We start from the raw sequence: 19481 nt of genomic DNA, 5'->3' as shown, positions 1-19481 counted from the left end.
AGGTCAACATTTACATGTTTTATGACTACCACTACTACTCTAAAGTCTTGCTTGAGTCTATGATAAGGTCAGAACTTTGGGAAAAAAAGCTCTTAACTGGCTGGCAATGTTAGTTTCAGGGCTTATTTATGATTGCTGGACTGGTCACTAAAGATACCCAAAATCTTTAATTTTCAAAATTAAAATTTCAATTAAAAAAAATTCAAGGTAAGCATATATCTAATTACATGTAGAGAACTCACCTGGCCTCTGATAAAAATTTTATTTTCAGTTCCTGAGGAAGATCTTCTTTACAAGTTTTTACAGCAACAGGAGTTTTATCCTTTAATGTTCCCTTATATACTTCACCAAAATTACCCTGAAATTGCAAATATATATATTCATTGTGCTGAGTAAACACATGATTTTTAACTCTTCAGAAAAATAAGAAACAGATACCTCATATCAAAGAATTTTCATTAGGATCTATGTTTTAAAGATGCTTTTATAAAATCATACTAACTTCAAAGGAAAATTGTTTTATTTTCTTGCTCTTACTCTAACATCATCCAGTTCATAATCCATTTTTATATTTGATCATATCTAACATACAGAATCTGACAAGATATTCTACTGTAACTTTAAAATATTTTCTGAACAAACGAAATAAGTTGGTCTTCAAATCCTTTTTTTAGTCAGTGGAACTTCATTAACTTCTAAAATCTGGGTTACATGTTGAAAATATTACTTTCTTCCTTCTCTTCGATATTAACTCCACATCTCCAGATAAGAAAATGGAGAATTGTTTATTCCCTACTTTGAGATGCAGAATTTTTGTTATCTGATATGATCTTTGATGGGGCATGACATAGGCAACTGTACTGATTACAGTATAATCAACTATTGTTACAGCCAGTTCTCATCCGTGTTGTTACATTACTGTGCACAACGAGGAGTCCTTGTGGCTCCTAAGAGACTAGCAAATTTATTTGGGCATAAGCTTTCGTGGGCTAAAACCCACTTCATCAGATGCATGGAGTGAAAAATACAGTAAGCAGAATATATATTCTAGCACATGAAAAGATGGGAGTTGCCTTACCAAGTGGGGGGCCAGTGCTAACGAGCCGATTCAATTAATTCACTTTCACCTTAATTGAATCGGCTTGTTAGCACTGGCCTCCCACTTGGTAAGGCAACTCCCATCTTTTCATGTGCTAGAATGTATATTCTGCTTACCGTATTTTTCACTCCATGCATCTGATGAAGTGGGTTTTAGCCCACGAAAGCTTATGCCCAAATAAATTTGTTAGTCTCTAAGGAGCCACAAGAACTCCTCGTTGTTTTTGCTGATACAGACTAACACGGCTACAACTCTGAAACCTATTACTATCTACATATAAATTGGGCAGGGAGGCCAAAGGCTCTCCATATACAGGAAGGTTTTCCTCTCCCATTTTCAAAATTTTACGCTCTACACAAAGGTGAGGTTTGAGGCCCCACATTTTGCCAATAAGTGGATTTAAAAAGTAACTTGTTCTATATTCAGATTTCTGAGATGCCAAGCAAGAGCTTTTCAGTGAAAGACATATTTTTTAAATTGGCCTTTACACCAGGATAATATGGAATAATTAGGCAGGAGAGTAGAATGAAGACAACTAAAAAGTAATTTAAGCTTACCATAAAGTTGCTGATTATCTAAACAATAACTATGATTGAGATATGGGAACTAATTAGTTCAAGACCGAAGGCGCAGCAAATCAAAAGAAACTATTGCAGGCCCAAGGGTGCTCTCAGTTTCTGCCTTTTCACTACTTAGGCTTAAGAAACTAGGAAAGATTATACTCATGCAAAGGAGCAGACCATGCACAGGAGCACAAAACTGAAGGGCATATTTCCTTTATCTGTGCTTGTTGGTTTTCTTTTTTTCTTCCCCCCCTGTAAGAACAGATATGGCTAAATCTTAAAGCTATCCCTGGTTTATCTCTACACAGATCTCTTTCCTTATGTGTGCCTCTGTTTGGAGTTTTGTGACTTCAGTAAGCATAGCCAGAATTTGCAGGAAGTGGTTTCCTTGTTTTTCTGAGTAAATAAGGTTTTTTTTAAATAATCACCACACATATATGTACATGAGCACACATACTAATGTGAAAAGCAAAAAAAAAAGGGGGGGAAGAGATACAAACGGTAAGGAGAAAGAGATAAAACTCAGGCGGATGATAGCAATGCTGTTATAGTTACAAGGTACTTCTATTCTAAATCCCTATTTATAAACACAACTTTGAAAAATCATCTTACATGAAAAACACCGATATAAAACAATTTTTAAAAAATATTTAAGTCTGTACTTATATAATATTCCCTTCATAAAACTGAACTGTAGAATTATTACTTCCTCTACTATCTCAAGCCTCTGTTAATTTGTCTAAACTAAGATAAAAGGTATATTTCTAAAACTTGTGGGTGAAAACATTTTCAATCTTTTTAAAACCCTAATTGTATTTGAACATGTTAGCTGAGGTGAACCAGAGTTCACTACATAAAGTACACCTATAACCCTAGTTTAGACAAGCCCGATGTCATGGTGATCTTCTTTGGGCAAGAAAGTGCTAGCTGAAAATCCCTTTCAAGTCGGTTAGTATCACCATTACATTACTGCCGGGGGAATAAAAAAAAAAAAAAAGCATGCAGAGACACAAAGTTCTCTATGAGCCAAGCCTGCTACTTGTACAGTGCTTCCTAGTAGTGTCAGCCCAGGGAATGAGATAGTAAATATTGATCTCATCACCATAAGACTATTAAGCTGGTCCATAAAAACGTTTAAAGAAAGTCTTTCACACTGGAGAAAATTTGGAGAAGAGAACAGATTCAAGAAACAACCAATTTTCAGAGCAACTTCACTGCAGGAGCAAGCAAGAGAAGCTGATGGGCTGGGAGCAAACTCTTTTAAAAAAAAAGGCTTGCAAAATGGTATGGAACAGTATGAAAACCTCATGTCAGAGAACTAGCTCAATTAAAAATATATATGATAGTTTTCTACAGTCAGAAGTCTTCCTTTTGGACTGTCTTCTACCCTAGATCTTTGTGCAGAAATCCCAATGGTATCAGTGGTGGTTCTACATGCAAAATGAGGGTAGACTATGGCTTATTAAGTATTCTAAAATTCTCTTATGCCATTAATAATAGCAATGAGAAGTTCCAAGGGGTGCCCATGCTGGGAAAACTGTGGAGCATTCACAGAAACCGGGTGCTTTTAACCATAAAACATTACTAAAATCACTTTGCAGCTCCTTCTTTGCTTAAATGATGGTGTTTTAGGAACTTTTTGACAGAAAATGCTCTTAAGTCATTTATTTAGATATTTTAAGTTAAGTACTTTTATTTTTTTATTATTCATAATGTTCCCTCTGAAGTTTGAAATTAATTTTTAATTTCCCTTCAAGTTTGTATTTACAGCTCCAATCAGGATTGCTAATTTAAATAAAGAGGCAAAACTAGAAACAGACCTGTGGCTATTGAAAATACATTTTTCTTCTAGGAGATAAAGAAAAATGGATTCTTTGTAACCCTTCTTGCATAGATAGTGGTTCTCACAGAACGTAGGCTACACACGGCATTGCTTTTATGGAACAAACAGAAACTGCAGCAATTTTTTTTTAATTACCTGGCACTGCAAAGATGACTATTAACAAAATTAAATATACATGGGTCAAGGTAATGTAGATATATTTCAAACCTAAAATACTTGACAATACACTTTGTAATTTCACAGTTTTATAAAGCTGTGTTTATTATATGGTTGAGCTTGCTAGTTCTTTAAACAGGGTTTCTTTTCTCCTCTCAGCCATTAGTAAGTAGCTTATACTTGGAAATCCAAACTTCAGATAGGACATCTTTGAACCACAGTATTACTCTCACTCAGCAAGGGCTGCAGATGCTCCTATGTTTTGAAAAAGGAAATGGAGCATAATGATAGTTCATTGTACTCTATCCTGGTTAATTTTATTTTATTCCTTGTGAAGGGAGACCGCAGGTAAGTTAATATAAGCAATCTCCATTCATTCTGGGGCAGACACTGCTCGCCCATTTATTCTCAACCTGTTCTTCAATCTGGTGACCGCTATTTAGAAACTTTTAATAGAGCTAGAGGTGGTGGGATGGAATGTGAGTTATCTATATGACTTGGCTGGTGTCTTCTGAAGTACTGCTAGTACTGCTCCATGCAGCTGGAAACAGAAAAGTCTGAATAGTGTAGCAATCAGCATCTTCCTCCCTCTTTTAATTCGGAGTAATCACAGCACATTTTTAAAGTGCCTTGCCAAGGCAAGATATATTTACAGATTCATAGATTTTAAGGCAAAAGGGACTATTAAATCTTTTACTCTGACCTCCTAAATAAGTAGGGACCTACCAAATTCATGGTCCATTTTGGTCAATTTCACAGTCATAGGATTTTAAAAATTTAGCTATTTAAATCTGAAATTTCATGGTATTGTAACTGCAGGGGTCCTAACCCAAAAAGGTGTTGGCGGGGTGTGTCACGAGGTTATTGTGGGGGGTGTTGCGGTACTGCTACCCTTACTTCTGCACTGCAGCTTGCAGCAGCGCTTCCTTCAGAGCTGGGCAGCTGGAGAGCCTTGGTTGCTGGCTTGAAGCTCAGCTCTGAAGGCAGAGCCACCGCTAGCAGCAGCTCAGAAGTAAGGATGGCATGGTATGGGATTGCCACTCTTCTGCACTGCTGCCTGCAGAGCTGGGCCCTCAGTAAGCAGTCACCACTGTTTGGCCGCCCAGCTCTGAAGGTAGCAGCACAGAAGTAAGGGTGGCATGCTATGGGTATGGTATTGCCACCCTTACTTCTGCGCTGCTGCTGGTTTGCTGCCTTCAGAGCTGGGCACCCAGCCAACAGCTGCCGTTCTCTGGCCACCCAGCTCTGAAGGCAGTGCAGAAGTAAGGGTGCCAATACTGTGAGCCCCCTAAAATAACCTTGCAAACCCCCCACCCTGCAACTCTCACTTGGGTCAGGACCCCTAATTTGAGAAATGCTGGTCTCCCCCATGAAAGCTGCATAGTATAGGGTAAAAGCACACAAAAGACCAGATTTCATGGTCCGTGACGCGTTTTTCATCGCCGTGCATTTGACAGGACCCTATGTATAACACATACCATGGAATCTCATCCAGATACTTCTGTAATGAGCCCAATAATTTGTGTTTGACAAAAACATACCTTCCAGGAAGGCCTCCAGTCCTGATCTGAAGACTTCAAGAGAAGGAGAATCCACCACTTTCCATGGTAGTTTGTTTCAATGTCTAATCACCCTCACTATTAAAAATTTGAGCCCTTATTACTCAGTATTTTCTCCCCATGAAGCTACTTATAACCATACTCAAATCATTCTTGAACTTCATTTTGATAAACTAAACAGATTGAGTTCTTTAAGGGCTTGTCCACACGAACCCTTAGTTCGTGGCAAGCTGGGGTGTAAATCTATCCTACACTAACCTGTTGAGCATCAAGTGTCCATGTGGACTCCGCTGCCATGCAGTAAAATTTCCCTAGTATGCTTTAATCTACTTGTTTCAGAGTAACAGCCATGTTAGTCTGTATTCGCAAAAAGAAAAGGAGTACTTGTGGCACCTTAGAGACTAACCAATTTATTTGAGCATAAGCTTTCATGAGCTACAGCTCACTTCATCGGATGTATACTGTGGAAAGTACAGAAGATCTTTTTATACACATAAACCATGAAAAAATGGGTGTTTACCACTACAAAAGGTTTTCTCTCCCCCCACCCCACTCTCCTGCTGGTAATAGCTTATCTAAAGTGATCACTCTCCTTACAATGTGTATGATAATCAAGGTGGGCCATCTCCAGCACAAATCCAGGGTTTAACAAGAACGTCTGGGGGGGGGGGTGTAGGAAAAAACAAGGGGAAATAGGTTACCTTGCATAATGACTTAGCCACTCCCAGTCTCTATTCAAGCCTGAGTTAATAGTATCCAATTTGCAAATGAATTCCAATTCAACAGTTTCTCGCTGGAGTCTGGTTTTGAAGTTTTTCTGTTGTAATATCACAACTTTCATGTTTGTAATTGCGTGACTAGAAAGACTGAAGTGTTCTCCGACTGGTTTATGAAGGTTATAATTCTTGACATCTGATTTGTGTCCATTTATTCTTTTACATAGAGACTGTCCAGTTTGAACAACGTACATGGCAGAGGGGCATTGCTGGCACATGATGGCATATATCACATTGGTGGATGTGCAGGTGAACGAGCCTCTGATAGTGTGGCTGATGTTATTAGGCTCTGTGATGGTGTCCACTGAATAGATATGTGGGCACAGTTGGCAACGGGCTTTGTTGCAAGGATAGGTTCCTGGGTTAGTGGTTCTGTTGTGTGGTATGTGGTTGCTGGTGAGTATTTGCTTCAGGTTGGGGGGCTGTCTGTAGGCAAGGACTGGCCTGTCTCCCAAGATTTGTGAAAGTGTTGGGTCATCCTTCAGGATAGGTTGTAGATCCTTAATAATGCGCTGCAGGGGTTTTAGTTGGGGGCTGAAGGTGACGGCTAGTGGCGTTCTGTTATTTTCTTTGTTAGGCCTGTCCTGTAGTAGGTGACTTCTGGGAACTCTTCTGGCTCTATCAATCTGTTTCTTCACTTCCGCAGGTGGGTATTGTAGTTGTAAGAATGCTTGATAGAGATCTTGTAGGTGTCTCTCTCTGTCTGAGGGGTTGGAGCAAATGCGGTTGTATCGCAGAGCTTGGCTGTAGACGATGGATCGTGTGGTGTGGTCAGGGTGAAAGCTGGAGGCATGTAGGTAGGAATAGCGGTCAGTAGGTTTCCGGAATAGGGTGGTGTTTATGTGACCATTGTTTATTAGCACTGTAGTGTCCAGGAAGTGGATCTCTTGTGTGGACTGGACCAGGCTGAGGTTGATGGTGGGATGGAAATTGTTGAAATCATGCTGGAATACCTCAAGGGCTTCTTTTCTATGGGTCCAGATGATGAAGATGTCATCAATATAGCGCAAGTAGAGTAGGGGCGTTAGGGGACGAGAGCTGAGGAAGCGTTGTTCTAAGTCAGCCACAAAAATGTTGGCATACTGTGGGGCCATGCGGGTACCCACAGCAGTGCCGCTTATTTGAAGGTATACGTTGTCCCCAAATGTAAAATAGTTATGGGTAAGGACAAAGTCACAAAGTTCAGCCACCAGGTCAGCCGTGACATTATCGGGGATAGTGTTCTTGACGGCTTGTAGTCCATCTTTGTGTGGAATGTTGATGTAGAGAGCTTCTACATCCACTCCTATTTCAAAGCGCGCAGCAGGCTAGTGCAAAATAGAGTTACACCCTAGCTTCCCCCCAAACTAAGCATTGGTGTAGACATTGTTTCCTGCACACATAATTTTTGTGTCTTTTTTCAGGACCTCCATATGTCTAACATCCTTTTAAAAATGTGGACATCAGAAAAGGAGGCAATATTTCAGTAGTGGTCTCACTAATGCTGTATATGGGGGGAAGTCACCTCCCTACTCCTATTTACTACTCCCCTGTTTATACATCCAAGGATTGCATTAGCCTTTTTTGCCACAGCATCACTCTGGAAGTTCATGTTCCAGCATTTGTGTGCTATGATCCCTAAATCCTTTTTAAAGTCACTACTTTACAGGATACAGCCCCCCGTTCCGTAGGAGTGGCCTGAATTTTGTTCCTAGATGCATAACCTCACAGTTAACTGTATTAAAATACATTTTGTTTGAATGGGCCCATCTTATCAAGCGATCCAAATCACTTTGTATTACTGCCCAGTCCTCATTATTTACCATTTCTCTAATCTTCGTGTCATCTGCAAATTTTATCAGCAATGATTTTATAATTACTTGATAAAAATGTTAAACATGGGGCCCAGAACAGATACCTGCAGAACCCCATTGGAAACACTTGCATTCAACAATGTCACACTGACAGCTGATTTTTTGAGATCTGCTAGTTAGCCCATTCTTAATGCATTTAACATATGATGTATTGATATTGTCTAGTACTCATTTTTAAATGAGAACGTCATGTGGTACTGAGTCAAATGCCTTATAAAAGTCTAAGTACATTACATCTGCGTAACCTTTATCAAACAAACATGAAATCATATTAAAAAAATCACGTTTGTTTGACAAGACCTATTCTTCCATAAAACCATGTTAATTTGCATTAAGTATAATCCAGCCCTTTAATTCTTTATTGATTGAATCCTGTATCAGCTTTTATGTTATTTTGCCTAGGACTGATGGTAGGCTAACTGGTCTATAATTAGCTGTGTCATTCATTCAGCTTGACCTTTTTGAATATTGGCATGAATTAGTCTTTTTCCATTCTTCTGCAATTTCCTCAGTATTCCAAGATTTATTAAAAAACAACATCAGGGGATCAAGGACATTTTATGCCAACTCTTTTACAATTCTTGGGTGTAAGTTAACTGGGCCTGCTGATTTATCCCTACTAGGTACTGTTTCAAATCCTTCTTAATTAGTAATTGACTGGAAAGTAGTTCACCATCTTCATGTGATATGAGTACATCATCCTACTCCTTTCCAAATATAGAAATGAAATATTTATTGAACGTTTCTGCCTTTTCAGCTTGTCATTACTCCTGAATCAGTTTTTACATAACAGCAACATACATGCATAATTGAGGCAATTTTCTTTCACAAGAAGTAATTCTTCAGTTATAGGATGTTCTGTAAATTTTTCTGTCAAACCATATCTTGATATAATCATAACTTATTTTACCATGCACATAACTTATTTTACTTAATATTGAAATGTATTACTTTTATTCAATGACTCATTGTGTCTGTCTTGCTCACCTAGGGGTAATTAATGTTTATTTTTGTGAGAAGGCCTTGATTGATGCCAGAAATGTGTCTCTTTTCCAGCATGCTGCTTTTCCATTTTCTTCAGTAGAACTGGCATTATAATTGTGTGGCATTTTTAGTGGACATAATTCTCTGTTTATCTAGTGGCAGTTTGTGTTTTTGTTTCCTTAATCTGTCAAAGAGATTTTATCCTGTGCAGCAGAATGCTTTGACAGAATTTTCCCCTCCTGTTCTTTGAATGGTTCGTCAATTCTTACAGTATAAGAAACATACACATTTTACGCTAAGCCAACTGTCTTTATGTGTTTCTTTTGATTTAAAGCATTTTTCAGGTTTTGTGGCATAGTCTAGAGCATTAGAGGCAGCCTAGTATAGTGGATTAAACACAAGTTTGAGAGCTAGGAATTCTTGAACATTAATTTCAGTACTTGTACTAACTCACGATGGGGTTTGGCATCAGTTTCACCAAATGTAAAGTGGGCCATAGGACTAGTTACTTACCGAATTTATAGAAGTGTTCTAAAGGTTTATGTTCGTAAAAGACTTTGACGATGTAAACTGCTATGTAAGTGCTAAGTATTATTTTGACTAATGCAGCGATTGTTGTGATGTTACCTACACGACTATTTTACTTGCCTTCTAACACTGAGCAGGTCATACAAAGTCAGTTCAGTCCACATAAACCATCTGATTTTTATCAGCTCACTAATTTATGTAAGCACCTTTACTACTTTGCAGAAACATTCCTCACTGCTTGTATTTATACAACACATAAAATTAGATTATTAAAATCAGTATGTATATGTAAATATATGAAATATGCAAGCTGCTCTTAAAACACTTATACCAATCAACAAAAGACAGAGAACATTTATTATTTACTTGTAAACGTGGTGTACTTTTATGTATGCTGAAATTCAGTGCTATTTGCAATGCATTAAACTATATGAATTACTAAAGAAATTTTGTTTACTAGAAAAATAAGAGCTCCAAAAATAAGAAACTACAGACTTCACAGTCAATATATACTTGGAACTCATAGGCTAAGGAATTTTTTTTTCATTTAGTTCTGTTGATTACTTACTTTGCCCAGTAATTCTCCCAGTGTGACATCTTCATGATTGAGAACCCATTTCTTATCCTACAGCAAGGAAAAAACCAGTTGCTTAGTCCACACAATAGTATATTTCCTATAAGACGTATTTGAGCTAGTAGAAATAGACCTAAAGGAATATTTCATTCAGACCATTCAATCAACAGCATGCCAAGACATAACCTCAAGAGGCTATAAAACAGATTTAAGAAATGTTGCTGCACAATAGAATATTAAAATCTACATTATAGCAAATTTCTATCAGAAAATTAAGCCTTCAGCATGATACTATACATGTAAATAGAGCACAACAGGCACTATTTTCATAGAACTCAGGATCTGTTATCTACTATTGCTGATTTTAAAAATGACTTTAGTCAAAGTAAGGAGATAAGGATAAGGAGACTTCCTTTTGCAATACAAAAAAAACCCCCAATAAACCTAATTCTGACTTGATCCAACAAAATGGTTTCCCTTCCAGTACGTTGTAAAAAGAACCAGTTTTTCTACAGATGAACTGGCCATGTGTTAGCATTTATTAAACCTACTGTGTGCAGTTTCACATATTTCTCAAGTAATATCCCATAGTATAATAAAAAAAAACCAATCATCAATTATAGTGTCAGTACAGTACTGAAGACCAGTCATGCAAACATTCTATTACAAAACAGCATATGCATTAAATGGCTGCAAAAGCTGCTGACCGCACTGGGACACATTTGGATTGGTACAAACATGTTTTGTTGAAACATTTCCAGAGCTGTATTTTAATACTAATAGGTATGGTCACGTAGAGGAATTATTTATTTCTGTTTATTTCTTTAGATTCTTCCAGCATATGATATTCTAGGCACCATACAAATACCATCAACAACAATATCTTATATGAAAATTTATCATCATCACATTTACACCATGCATCTGTCCATTACTAATGAAACAAACCCAAATCTAAACCAGTCTGTTGCCATCCCATCAATCCATTTTCTCCCTGAATCTCAGAGTAAAAGGTGGGTTTTGTAGCATGCCTGGTAAAATAGCAAATCTAGCCTTAATGCACCAACTGAAAGCAAATTCCAAAGTCAAGGACCCCCTTACCTATTTCCTCCCTCAAATAGAGAGGTCAAGTTTGAGCAGCAGCACTAATCACAGCTGCAACAGAGAAAGTAAGGTGGTCTTTCAGGTAAGCAAATCTCAAAATCTTCAGGGTTGCAAACATATTGACAACCAGTGCAGACTACAGATTAGTGGTATAATGTGCTAATTTTTTGTATTGCACTCCTTAATAATCAAGTGGCTGCACTGAGCATTAACTTCAGTTTTATAATGGTCATACTGTGTAATCCATGTAGAACAGTCTAATCTAGAGGTGACAGCAACATCAATAACTGACCAGAATTAAACTGAATTGATTTAAATTCTTTCAGATTCTCTTTTTTCTGATATTTAGTGTTGATTTAAAGGCTCCTTTGTGCCACCAAGGTTAACCTAAAATTAAGAGCTTCAATGAATTGTAAATTCACCTTTAGTTGGTCATGGATTAATTGAGAACAAGTTCCGCTTTCTAAGAAGTTCTTTTTTTTTAAAACAAGTTTACTCCCAGCCAAAATCCAAAACCTGATCTGATTTTGCTAAATTCAAAAATGTATACTGGCTGTATTACAATTTACAATCAATTTAGTAGACTTATTTAGCATTTCAAAGTGAATACTTTTTTTCACTTTTCTTAAATTAGATATATTTTTAAATCTGAACCTCTACATTTTCTCATCTGGACAGAGGGAAAAAATAGGAAGCTTTTCTTTTATCAAATGGATTGAGGGGGATAGTTAAAAATATTATTTCTCAATCTGCTGCAGACTTTCCCACCCTTTCTTTTGACTGTACTGTCCCCTTTGCTTCCATAAGTGGGGGAGGCGGGGGCCGCGAGGGTAGGAGCCTGTAGCAGAGTAAATACAACCACTATTTTGCAGTCTGTTAAAGGCAAAAAGATATTAAAATAATTTTTATGGCTGAGACACAAACTAAGAAAAGAGAAGACATTTTAACACTTTCATTTGTATGTTACAACACAGACTGTTTCACTATGTTCTTGTACCTAACAGAGTGCTTTGCTTTTGTCAGTTTGCTTCATGTGCAGTTTGCTTCATGTGCTTGACAACATTTAAGATCATCCTGAACATATTCTGTCTGTTTTCATTTCTCTCTTTTAATTTTGCAGCTGAGGTTTGTTTGTTTTTTTAAAGTGATGGAGTATGTGAAAAATATTCAATTTTAGATTCTTTTGGACCGATCTGATTCCTAAAGAATTATCAGATTTGTTCTAATCAGATAGTAAAATCTCTTCTGTATTGATCAGTGATTGGGACATCATTTGGGGACCCCCATCAGAGAATCAGAGAAAGGTCGGGCTAGAAGGGACCTTGGGAGGTCAGTCTAGTCTCCCCACCCTCCACGAAGGCAGGACCAAGTATACCTTGACCATCCCTGACCGGTGTTTGTCTAACCTGTGCTTAAAAACCTACAATGATGGGAATTTCACAATCTCCCTTAGAAGTCTATTTCATATCTTAACTACCCTTAAAGTTAGAAAGATTTTCCTAGTATTGAACCTAAACTTCTCTGACTGCAGATTAAGCACATTACTTCTTGTCCTACCTTCAATGGACATGCAGAACAACTGATTACTGACCTCTCTGTAACAGCCCTCAAAGTATTTGAAGACTTATAAGGTCCCCCGTCAGTCTTCTTTTCTCAAGACTAAACATGCCCACTTTTTTTTTTTTTTTTTTTAAAAAACCTTTCCTCATAGGTCAGGGTTTCTAAACCTTTTATCATTTTTGGTGCTCTCCCCTGTCCACATCTTCCTTGAAACATGGTACCCAAAACCGGGACACAATACTCCAGCTGAGACCTCAATAGAGTGGGACAATTACCTCCTGTGTCTTAGGGTACATCTACACTTCCAATAGCGAGTAGAGTACAGACACTGCATGCCCAGCTAGCATAGGTATACACAGCAGTATGGATGATGAGGCACTGCTTAGGCAAGCAATGTACAGACATGTCAGAACTGTAGATTATATACCCTACACAGCTCTCTATATACCCCAAAAGTGCCACCCACATCTACACTGCTATTTTAAGCAGTTTAATATTTCACTGCCGGAGCCTGTCCCTACTGCTGAGAAATGCTCTGGCAGCAAAAAAAGGCTCTGGCAGGAAAGAGGCAGAGGGGAAAAGGCTCTGACAAGGAGGAGGCATCAGGAAAAGGAACAGCCAAAGCCTTTCCCTGCTGTGTGCCTTGTGCCAAAGCCTTTCACTGCCACGTGTAGCTACACACTCCAGCATGGATGCAGCCTGCCTTTCACTGCCACATGTTGTTACGTGAACCCTACATGTTGCTGTAAACGTAGACACAGCCTTATATAGGGCACTCCTGTTAATATACCCCAGAATATTAGCTTTTTTGCAACTGCATCAAACTGATGACTCTCAATTTGTGATCTACAATAGCCCCTAGATCATTTTCAATACTACTGCTTAGCCAGTTATTCTCCATTTTGTAAATGGGCATTTGATATTTTTCTTCCCAAAAGTAATACTTTGCACTTGTCTTTACTGAATTTCATCTTGTTGATTTCAGATCAATTCTTCAATTTGCCACGGTCATTTTAAATTCCAATTCTGTCCTGAGAATGTCATGGGGGACTGTATCAAAAGCCTTACTAAAAATCAAGATATATCATGTCTACAGCTTCCCCACTATCCACTTGGCCAGTGACCCTGTTAAAGAAGGAAATTAGGTTGGTTTGGCATAATTTGTTCTTGACAAATCCATGCTGGCTCTTCTTAATAACTCTTATCCTCTAGGTGCTGACAAACTGATTGCTTAATAATTTGTTCCAGTATTTTCCAGATATCGAAGTTAGGCTGACTGGTCCAAAATTCCCCCCTTTGTTCTCATCATTTTATTGTGCGACCACTTCTTAAAAGGTAGAGATGTCCTTATGGACTAGCTCCCCTCCAGTATCCTTGTGTTTGGTTCTTAAAATGTTTCATCTGTGGACCATAGTACATACATGGATCACAACTTGAGAACTACTGCATTACTTTATAAGGCAAAAATCCATAGATGTTATGTAATGCATTTATGCCTAAAATCGTACGTCAAAATTTATCTTGCACTGCAAATCTGCTAATCTCAGCAAGACACACACTGCTAGAAGGATTTAAAGAAAAAACAACAACAACTTGTCCTGTTTAACCATTCTCTGCTCGTTTCCCATGTACATGATGCGCTGTGTTGAAGAAGACTAGCTGAATGTTGTGGGTAGAGCTTTGAAGAGTACATCATGTTTTTCCTCCCTTGTTTAGCCCCTGACTGATTACCATAAAGCACACTTAAATTCATGAACAAATTTGTGTACTTTAGCTCCTCAAGCTAACTGGGAACATCAAAGCAGCAAACTTCTACACCTTTGGCAGAGGGGACAGATAAGAGGAGAGGTCCGGTGTGCAGAAAGAACCAGCACTAATTGTGCTTTATTAGTGTTAATTACAGGATACAAGTGCATTCTTGGTGACTACTGTCTTCCTACAGGGAAGAGAAATATTTTGTATCTCACTGCCACTTCCTTCAACCATCTAGTTTTACTCCAGAGGCTCTGTGTGGTCCAGTGGTTACAACAGAAGCCTAGGAGCCCAGAAGAACTGGTTGCCCTAAGCAAGAAGATTGTATAGGAGACAGTGCAGCTCAGATTAAAAAGTATCCCACTCATTTATTAATTTTCTGTGCTTGAACAGATGGAAAAAACCTTTGGTACAAATCTCTGCCTGTTTCAAACTGATAAACAGACCCTGCAGATGTGATAATATTGCTGCTGCTCTTAAATTTTGGCATTAGATAATTTGACAGGTGAAGAAAAAAGTAATCTCGGTATGATCCATCTGATAAAGACATTCAAGGGGAAATGCTTGTGCAAACTTTATTTTTGCTTTGAAGATCTTTTGTGCTATCACAACTTCAAAACTATGTACTACTGAAGTTCATTTCATGCAGCCATCCTTTATGAAAAGGAAATAAATTAAGTCTTAAACTGAAAGACGTTATTGTGCTAAATTTGGAACTTCCCATACTAAAATAACAAAACAAAAAATTTTTGACTTACATATACAACTACTTTGGCAAATAATGAGACGTGATATCGAAGTTTTACAAAAACACACGTCTATCCCTTCCCTCCTGTCATAAATATAAAGGGAAGGGTAAACCGCTTTGAAATCCCTCCTGGCCAGGGGAAAGCTCCTCTCACCTGTAAAGGGTTAAGAAGCTAAAGGTAACCTCGCTGGGACCTGACCAAAATGACCAATGAGGAGACAAGATACTTTCCAAAGCTGGGAGGAGGGAGAGAAACAAAGGGTCTGTGTGTCTGTCTATAGGCTGGTCTTTGTCGGGGATAGACCAGGAATGGAGTCTTAGAACTTTTAGTAAGTAATCTAGCTAGGTATGTGTTAGATTATGATTTCTTTAAATGGCTGAGAAAAGAATTGTGCTGAATAGAATAACTATTTCTGTCTGTGTATCTTTTTTGTAACTTAAGGTTTTGCCTAGAGGGGTTCTCTATGTTTTTGAATCTAATTACCCTGTAAGATATCTACCATCCTGATTTTACAGGGGGATTTCTTCATTTCTATTTACTTCTATTTTTATTAAAAGTCTTCTTGTAAGAAACTGAATGCTTTTTCATTGTTCTCAGATCCAAGGGTTTGGGTCTGTGGTCACCTTTGCAAATTGGTGAGGCTTTTTATCCAACATTTCCCAGGAAAGGGGGGGGTGCAAGTGTTGGGAGGATTGTTCATTGTTCTTAAGATCCAAGGGTCTGGGTCTGTAGTCACCTAGGCAAATTGGTGAGGCTTTTTACCAAACCTTGTCCAGGAAGTGGGGTGCAAGGTTTTGGGAAGTATTTTGGGGGGAAGGACGCGTCCAAACAGCTCTCCCCCAGTAACCAGTATTAGTTTGGTGGTGGTAGCGGCCAGTCCAAGGACAACGGGTGGAATATTTTGTACCTTGGGGAAGTTTTGACCTAAGCTGGTAAAGATAAGCTTAGGAGGTTTTTCATGCAGGTCCCCACATCTGTACCCTAGAGTTCAGAGTGGGGGAGGAACCTTGACACCTCCCACTCTAAGATGTTCATGTCAGCAATTGCTAGAATACACCAAATAATCTGTTGCTGCAGCAATCACATAGTGTATACTACAAAGACAATTGTGTATAAATGTTGAGAAGCTAATGAAAAACAAATGATATTATAGGAAGAGTCTGTCACACAACACACTCTCTTATAAATCATTAAATGCCTAACAGTTCATAGCGAAGTTGTAAATAAATGATTTACTGATTTTAATGGTCTGCTTAAAAAAATGCAAACATTTATTCCAGTTCCTATAGTATGCTTGATTAGGTTCTTCTTGGCTAAAATTGCATCATGTGACCCTTTATATCATGAAGAGTTTCTTAGGGAAAAAAAATAAAGATTTAAAGAAACAAAATCAGGAAACATCAGTATACATTGAAAGACATGGTGGGCTTTCAAAAAAACAAAGCAGCCTACACTGCTTACATGTCCTGTTTAAAAAAAATGCACCCAAAGAAAGATTTACATCACTTTTATTAAATAAACAAATGGCTAGAAAAAATATATTAACTTTATCTGAAAGGTGATATAATTTTATCTGATTGTAAAAGAACATTTTAGCCTCGGACATCATTTCAGCCTTGATAATTTCACCACCCTTCAAGCAATATGTCATTGGCCTCAAAAACTAGTCTCTATTTAAAAAAGTTTATAAAAATATGAATATATATAACAGATACAGCAAGTAAATATATTTTTCAGTTACAGCAAACAGGAAATACTCCACTCAATATGCTGACTATGCTTCCACATAAGGGTAATGGATGAATTCTTTAGTTGAAATAAAAGACCGAGTAGAGATTATGCTATATTAAAAATGCAGACAGATATATCTGTTATCTCAAAAATAAAATTTTAGAGAAAATTGCACTCAGAAAACTCAGTGTGGGCTATTAGAATGCTTAAATCACATATGAAGGCAGGTGATTTCTCCCAGAATCCAGTTTTACAGGGAGAGCTGGTTGTGACTCATGTATTTAGGCAGACTAACACTTTCCATTATACAGGATTTTTGCAACCCTCTTTTACAAAGCTATAATACTTACACTATTTTTTTGAAATTCAGCATGGGGAAAGACCTGGGGCAAAAGAAGTTCCTTTGCTTTGCTCCAGGATAGTCTATTCAGGTTTAGTTCATATATAAAAATTGTCATTTCTCCTTTCTCACTTGCATTCTTCAGGAAGATTTTGCTAACATGACCAAATAATAACTGAACATAACATTCCCTCAGCCATCCCTGCCCCTAGCAAATAGCCTCAATGGCCCATCCCCCATTTTGGGGCAATACATAGGATTGGAGTTTCCCCAACTCCCATGGAGGGGAAGAGGGTTGGGTCAGGCTTCCCTCAGCCACACTGTGGACCCACCAGTCTATTACCCATTGCATTGGGATAAAAGCCTTCTCCTGCTGCCAGTTAATATAACTAGTCTGTAGTTCAAGCGGTAGAGGTCTATGTTGCTGGTGATGCATGATGAGGGGAGAGAGTTATTGCAGTTGTAAGTAACAGAATTTGATTTTATCTTTTTCTTTAAAAAATGGAAATTACAAAATATGCATTTGAAAGAGTGTAATTTAGGTTACACAGTAAAGGAAATGCCTGTGCAACTTTAATTCTGCCCGCTTACACTTATGCATTAAGATACAGTCTTTAATTACATTATCACATCCTATTTTTTCCAGAGAGCCCCTGCCTTATTCAGAGTGCAGGATGAATGCACAGTGAGGCAGAATTAAAGTTGCACAGAGAACCTTATATCTGGCATTTCCTAACTTTCAGTTATTTGACTGTGCAACCTAAATAATGTTCCTTCAATGTCATTTTTGAAGGCTTTTTTTATATATGACTTTATCAAGGGATCCACTCAGAGAGGTGATAAGTGCCCACAACTCTTAAAGAAATAATGGGGAACTGTGGCATCAAGACACCTGGCAGGAGACATTCAGTTCTTCACAGGACTGGGCCCAAATGCATATTTACAGTATTTATTTTTGTTTGCAGTTAAAAATAAAATAAAATTACTAGGACTATTAAACAGAATAAAATGCCCAAGTATCAGAGCTGATCAAATACATCAATAAATATTTTTGCCATAAATAATAGCAGAGTTCACAATTATTCATGAGGTCATTAGTCATTGTTTGCAAATATCTGGGCAGCTGCTGAAAATCATGAAAATGTTTGTGAATCCTGAACATTTCAAGAATTTTAGGACAAATGATTATTTGTCTGAAAATTTATATTAATTACATTGACAGAGCCATGGCACGCACACAATTGCACTGTGCTCATACTGTCAATGGCTGTAGCCAGTAATATCAGTCTTTTGCTTTCATGAGCATGCATTTCTCTAAAACATAAATATCTTAACTATCTTATGGACCAATCTCAGCACCTACAAAATAATCTGGCTAAAATTTGTGCATTTGACTGGCACTCAAGCATTAGTCAAAATACTACAGAGCTTTAATCTTAAATTCTAAATGATAAAAGTTGATGCTTATGAAACAATGATCTTTACAAGATATTGCAGCAAGGCACCTCCTTCGTCTCGCCAGATTTAGCACTTCCCCTCTGGCGGTGGCAGGCTTGGGGTAAATCAGTCTCACTCTGAGCAGTGTTTGCCTTCTCCCTTCTGTGCTCCTTTGGTTGTATTTTCAGGGTAGGTCTCAGGGGTGATCCTCCATCAAAAAGGAAACAGTCTCACAAACACAAAAAGAAAGGGGGATACCTTTCCCTGCCGCCTCGCAGAGGCAGGGTGTTGTCCTGTTGTTTGTCCCAGGGTGTTAGTCCTTTTCCTAGCAGACATTTAGGTTTGGCTGTTTCCCTTATGGGAAGGAGCACAGCTTCTCATCCTGGAGAAGCTTATTTCCCTGCTGTCACTAGCTTGGCAGCAACTTGTCTCTCTCGCTCCCCCACTTTTCTCTCACCAGAAGAGAGGTTTTAAAAGGTTTCAGGCATCCCTTAATTGGATTCAGGTATCCCTAATTGACCTCAGGTAACCCCTTCTCAGCTTGCAGGCAAAAGGGTCTTTAATATGCTAGGGCTGACATATTGGCCTTCCAGAAGCCTCTTGCAGCTGTCCGGCCTGACTTTGTCGCAATATTATAAACTTCATCTCCCACAGTTTAACTACATTGCTCTACTCAAATGTATTTCATGCAGACCAATTACAGAACCCTATTGATACGCTGAAGATACTCATTTACTTTGTTATTTCAATTACATTTTGGAGATTTTTTTTATCTCTGTGTAACCACCATACTAATACACAAGACATGTGATTTTTTCCATCTTTGAAGAAAAAGCCTTTCTAAAATATTCCTATATATTATGAATTCCATTA

At 38.1% G+C, this 19481-nt stretch overlaps 1 protein-coding gene across 6 annotated transcripts in view; it reads right to left on the bottom strand.

Annotated features, from left to right (window-relative positions):
- Window positions 1-19481, bottom strand: part of FER (FER tyrosine kinase) — a 436379-nt gene that overhangs the window by 161330 nt on the left and 255568 nt on the right. For 4 of the 6 annotated variants that reach the window (XM_048849501.2, XM_048849499.2, XM_075128602.1 and 1 more), the window contains 2 exons: window positions 9930-9986; window positions 243-358 (listed from right to left, as the gene is read on the bottom strand). In XM_048849501.2, the coding sequence (XP_048705458.1) occupies window positions 243-358; window positions 9930-9986 (173 nt within the window). Of the gene's footprint in view, window positions 1-242; window positions 359-9929; window positions 9987-19481 lie in introns of those variants that run through there. The other 2 variants (XM_048849502.2, XR_007356596.2) reach the window with 2 other exon arrangements.

The sequence above is a fragment of the Caretta caretta genome, chromosome 5, assembly GCF_965140235.1.
Source record: "Caretta caretta isolate rCarCar2 chromosome 5, rCarCar1.hap1, whole genome shotgun sequence".
Lineage (NCBI taxonomy): Eukaryota > Metazoa > Chordata > Testudines > Cheloniidae > Caretta > Caretta caretta.
Note: the sequence above shows the minus strand (reverse complement) of the source record. Positions and strands in the feature narration are given on the sequence as shown.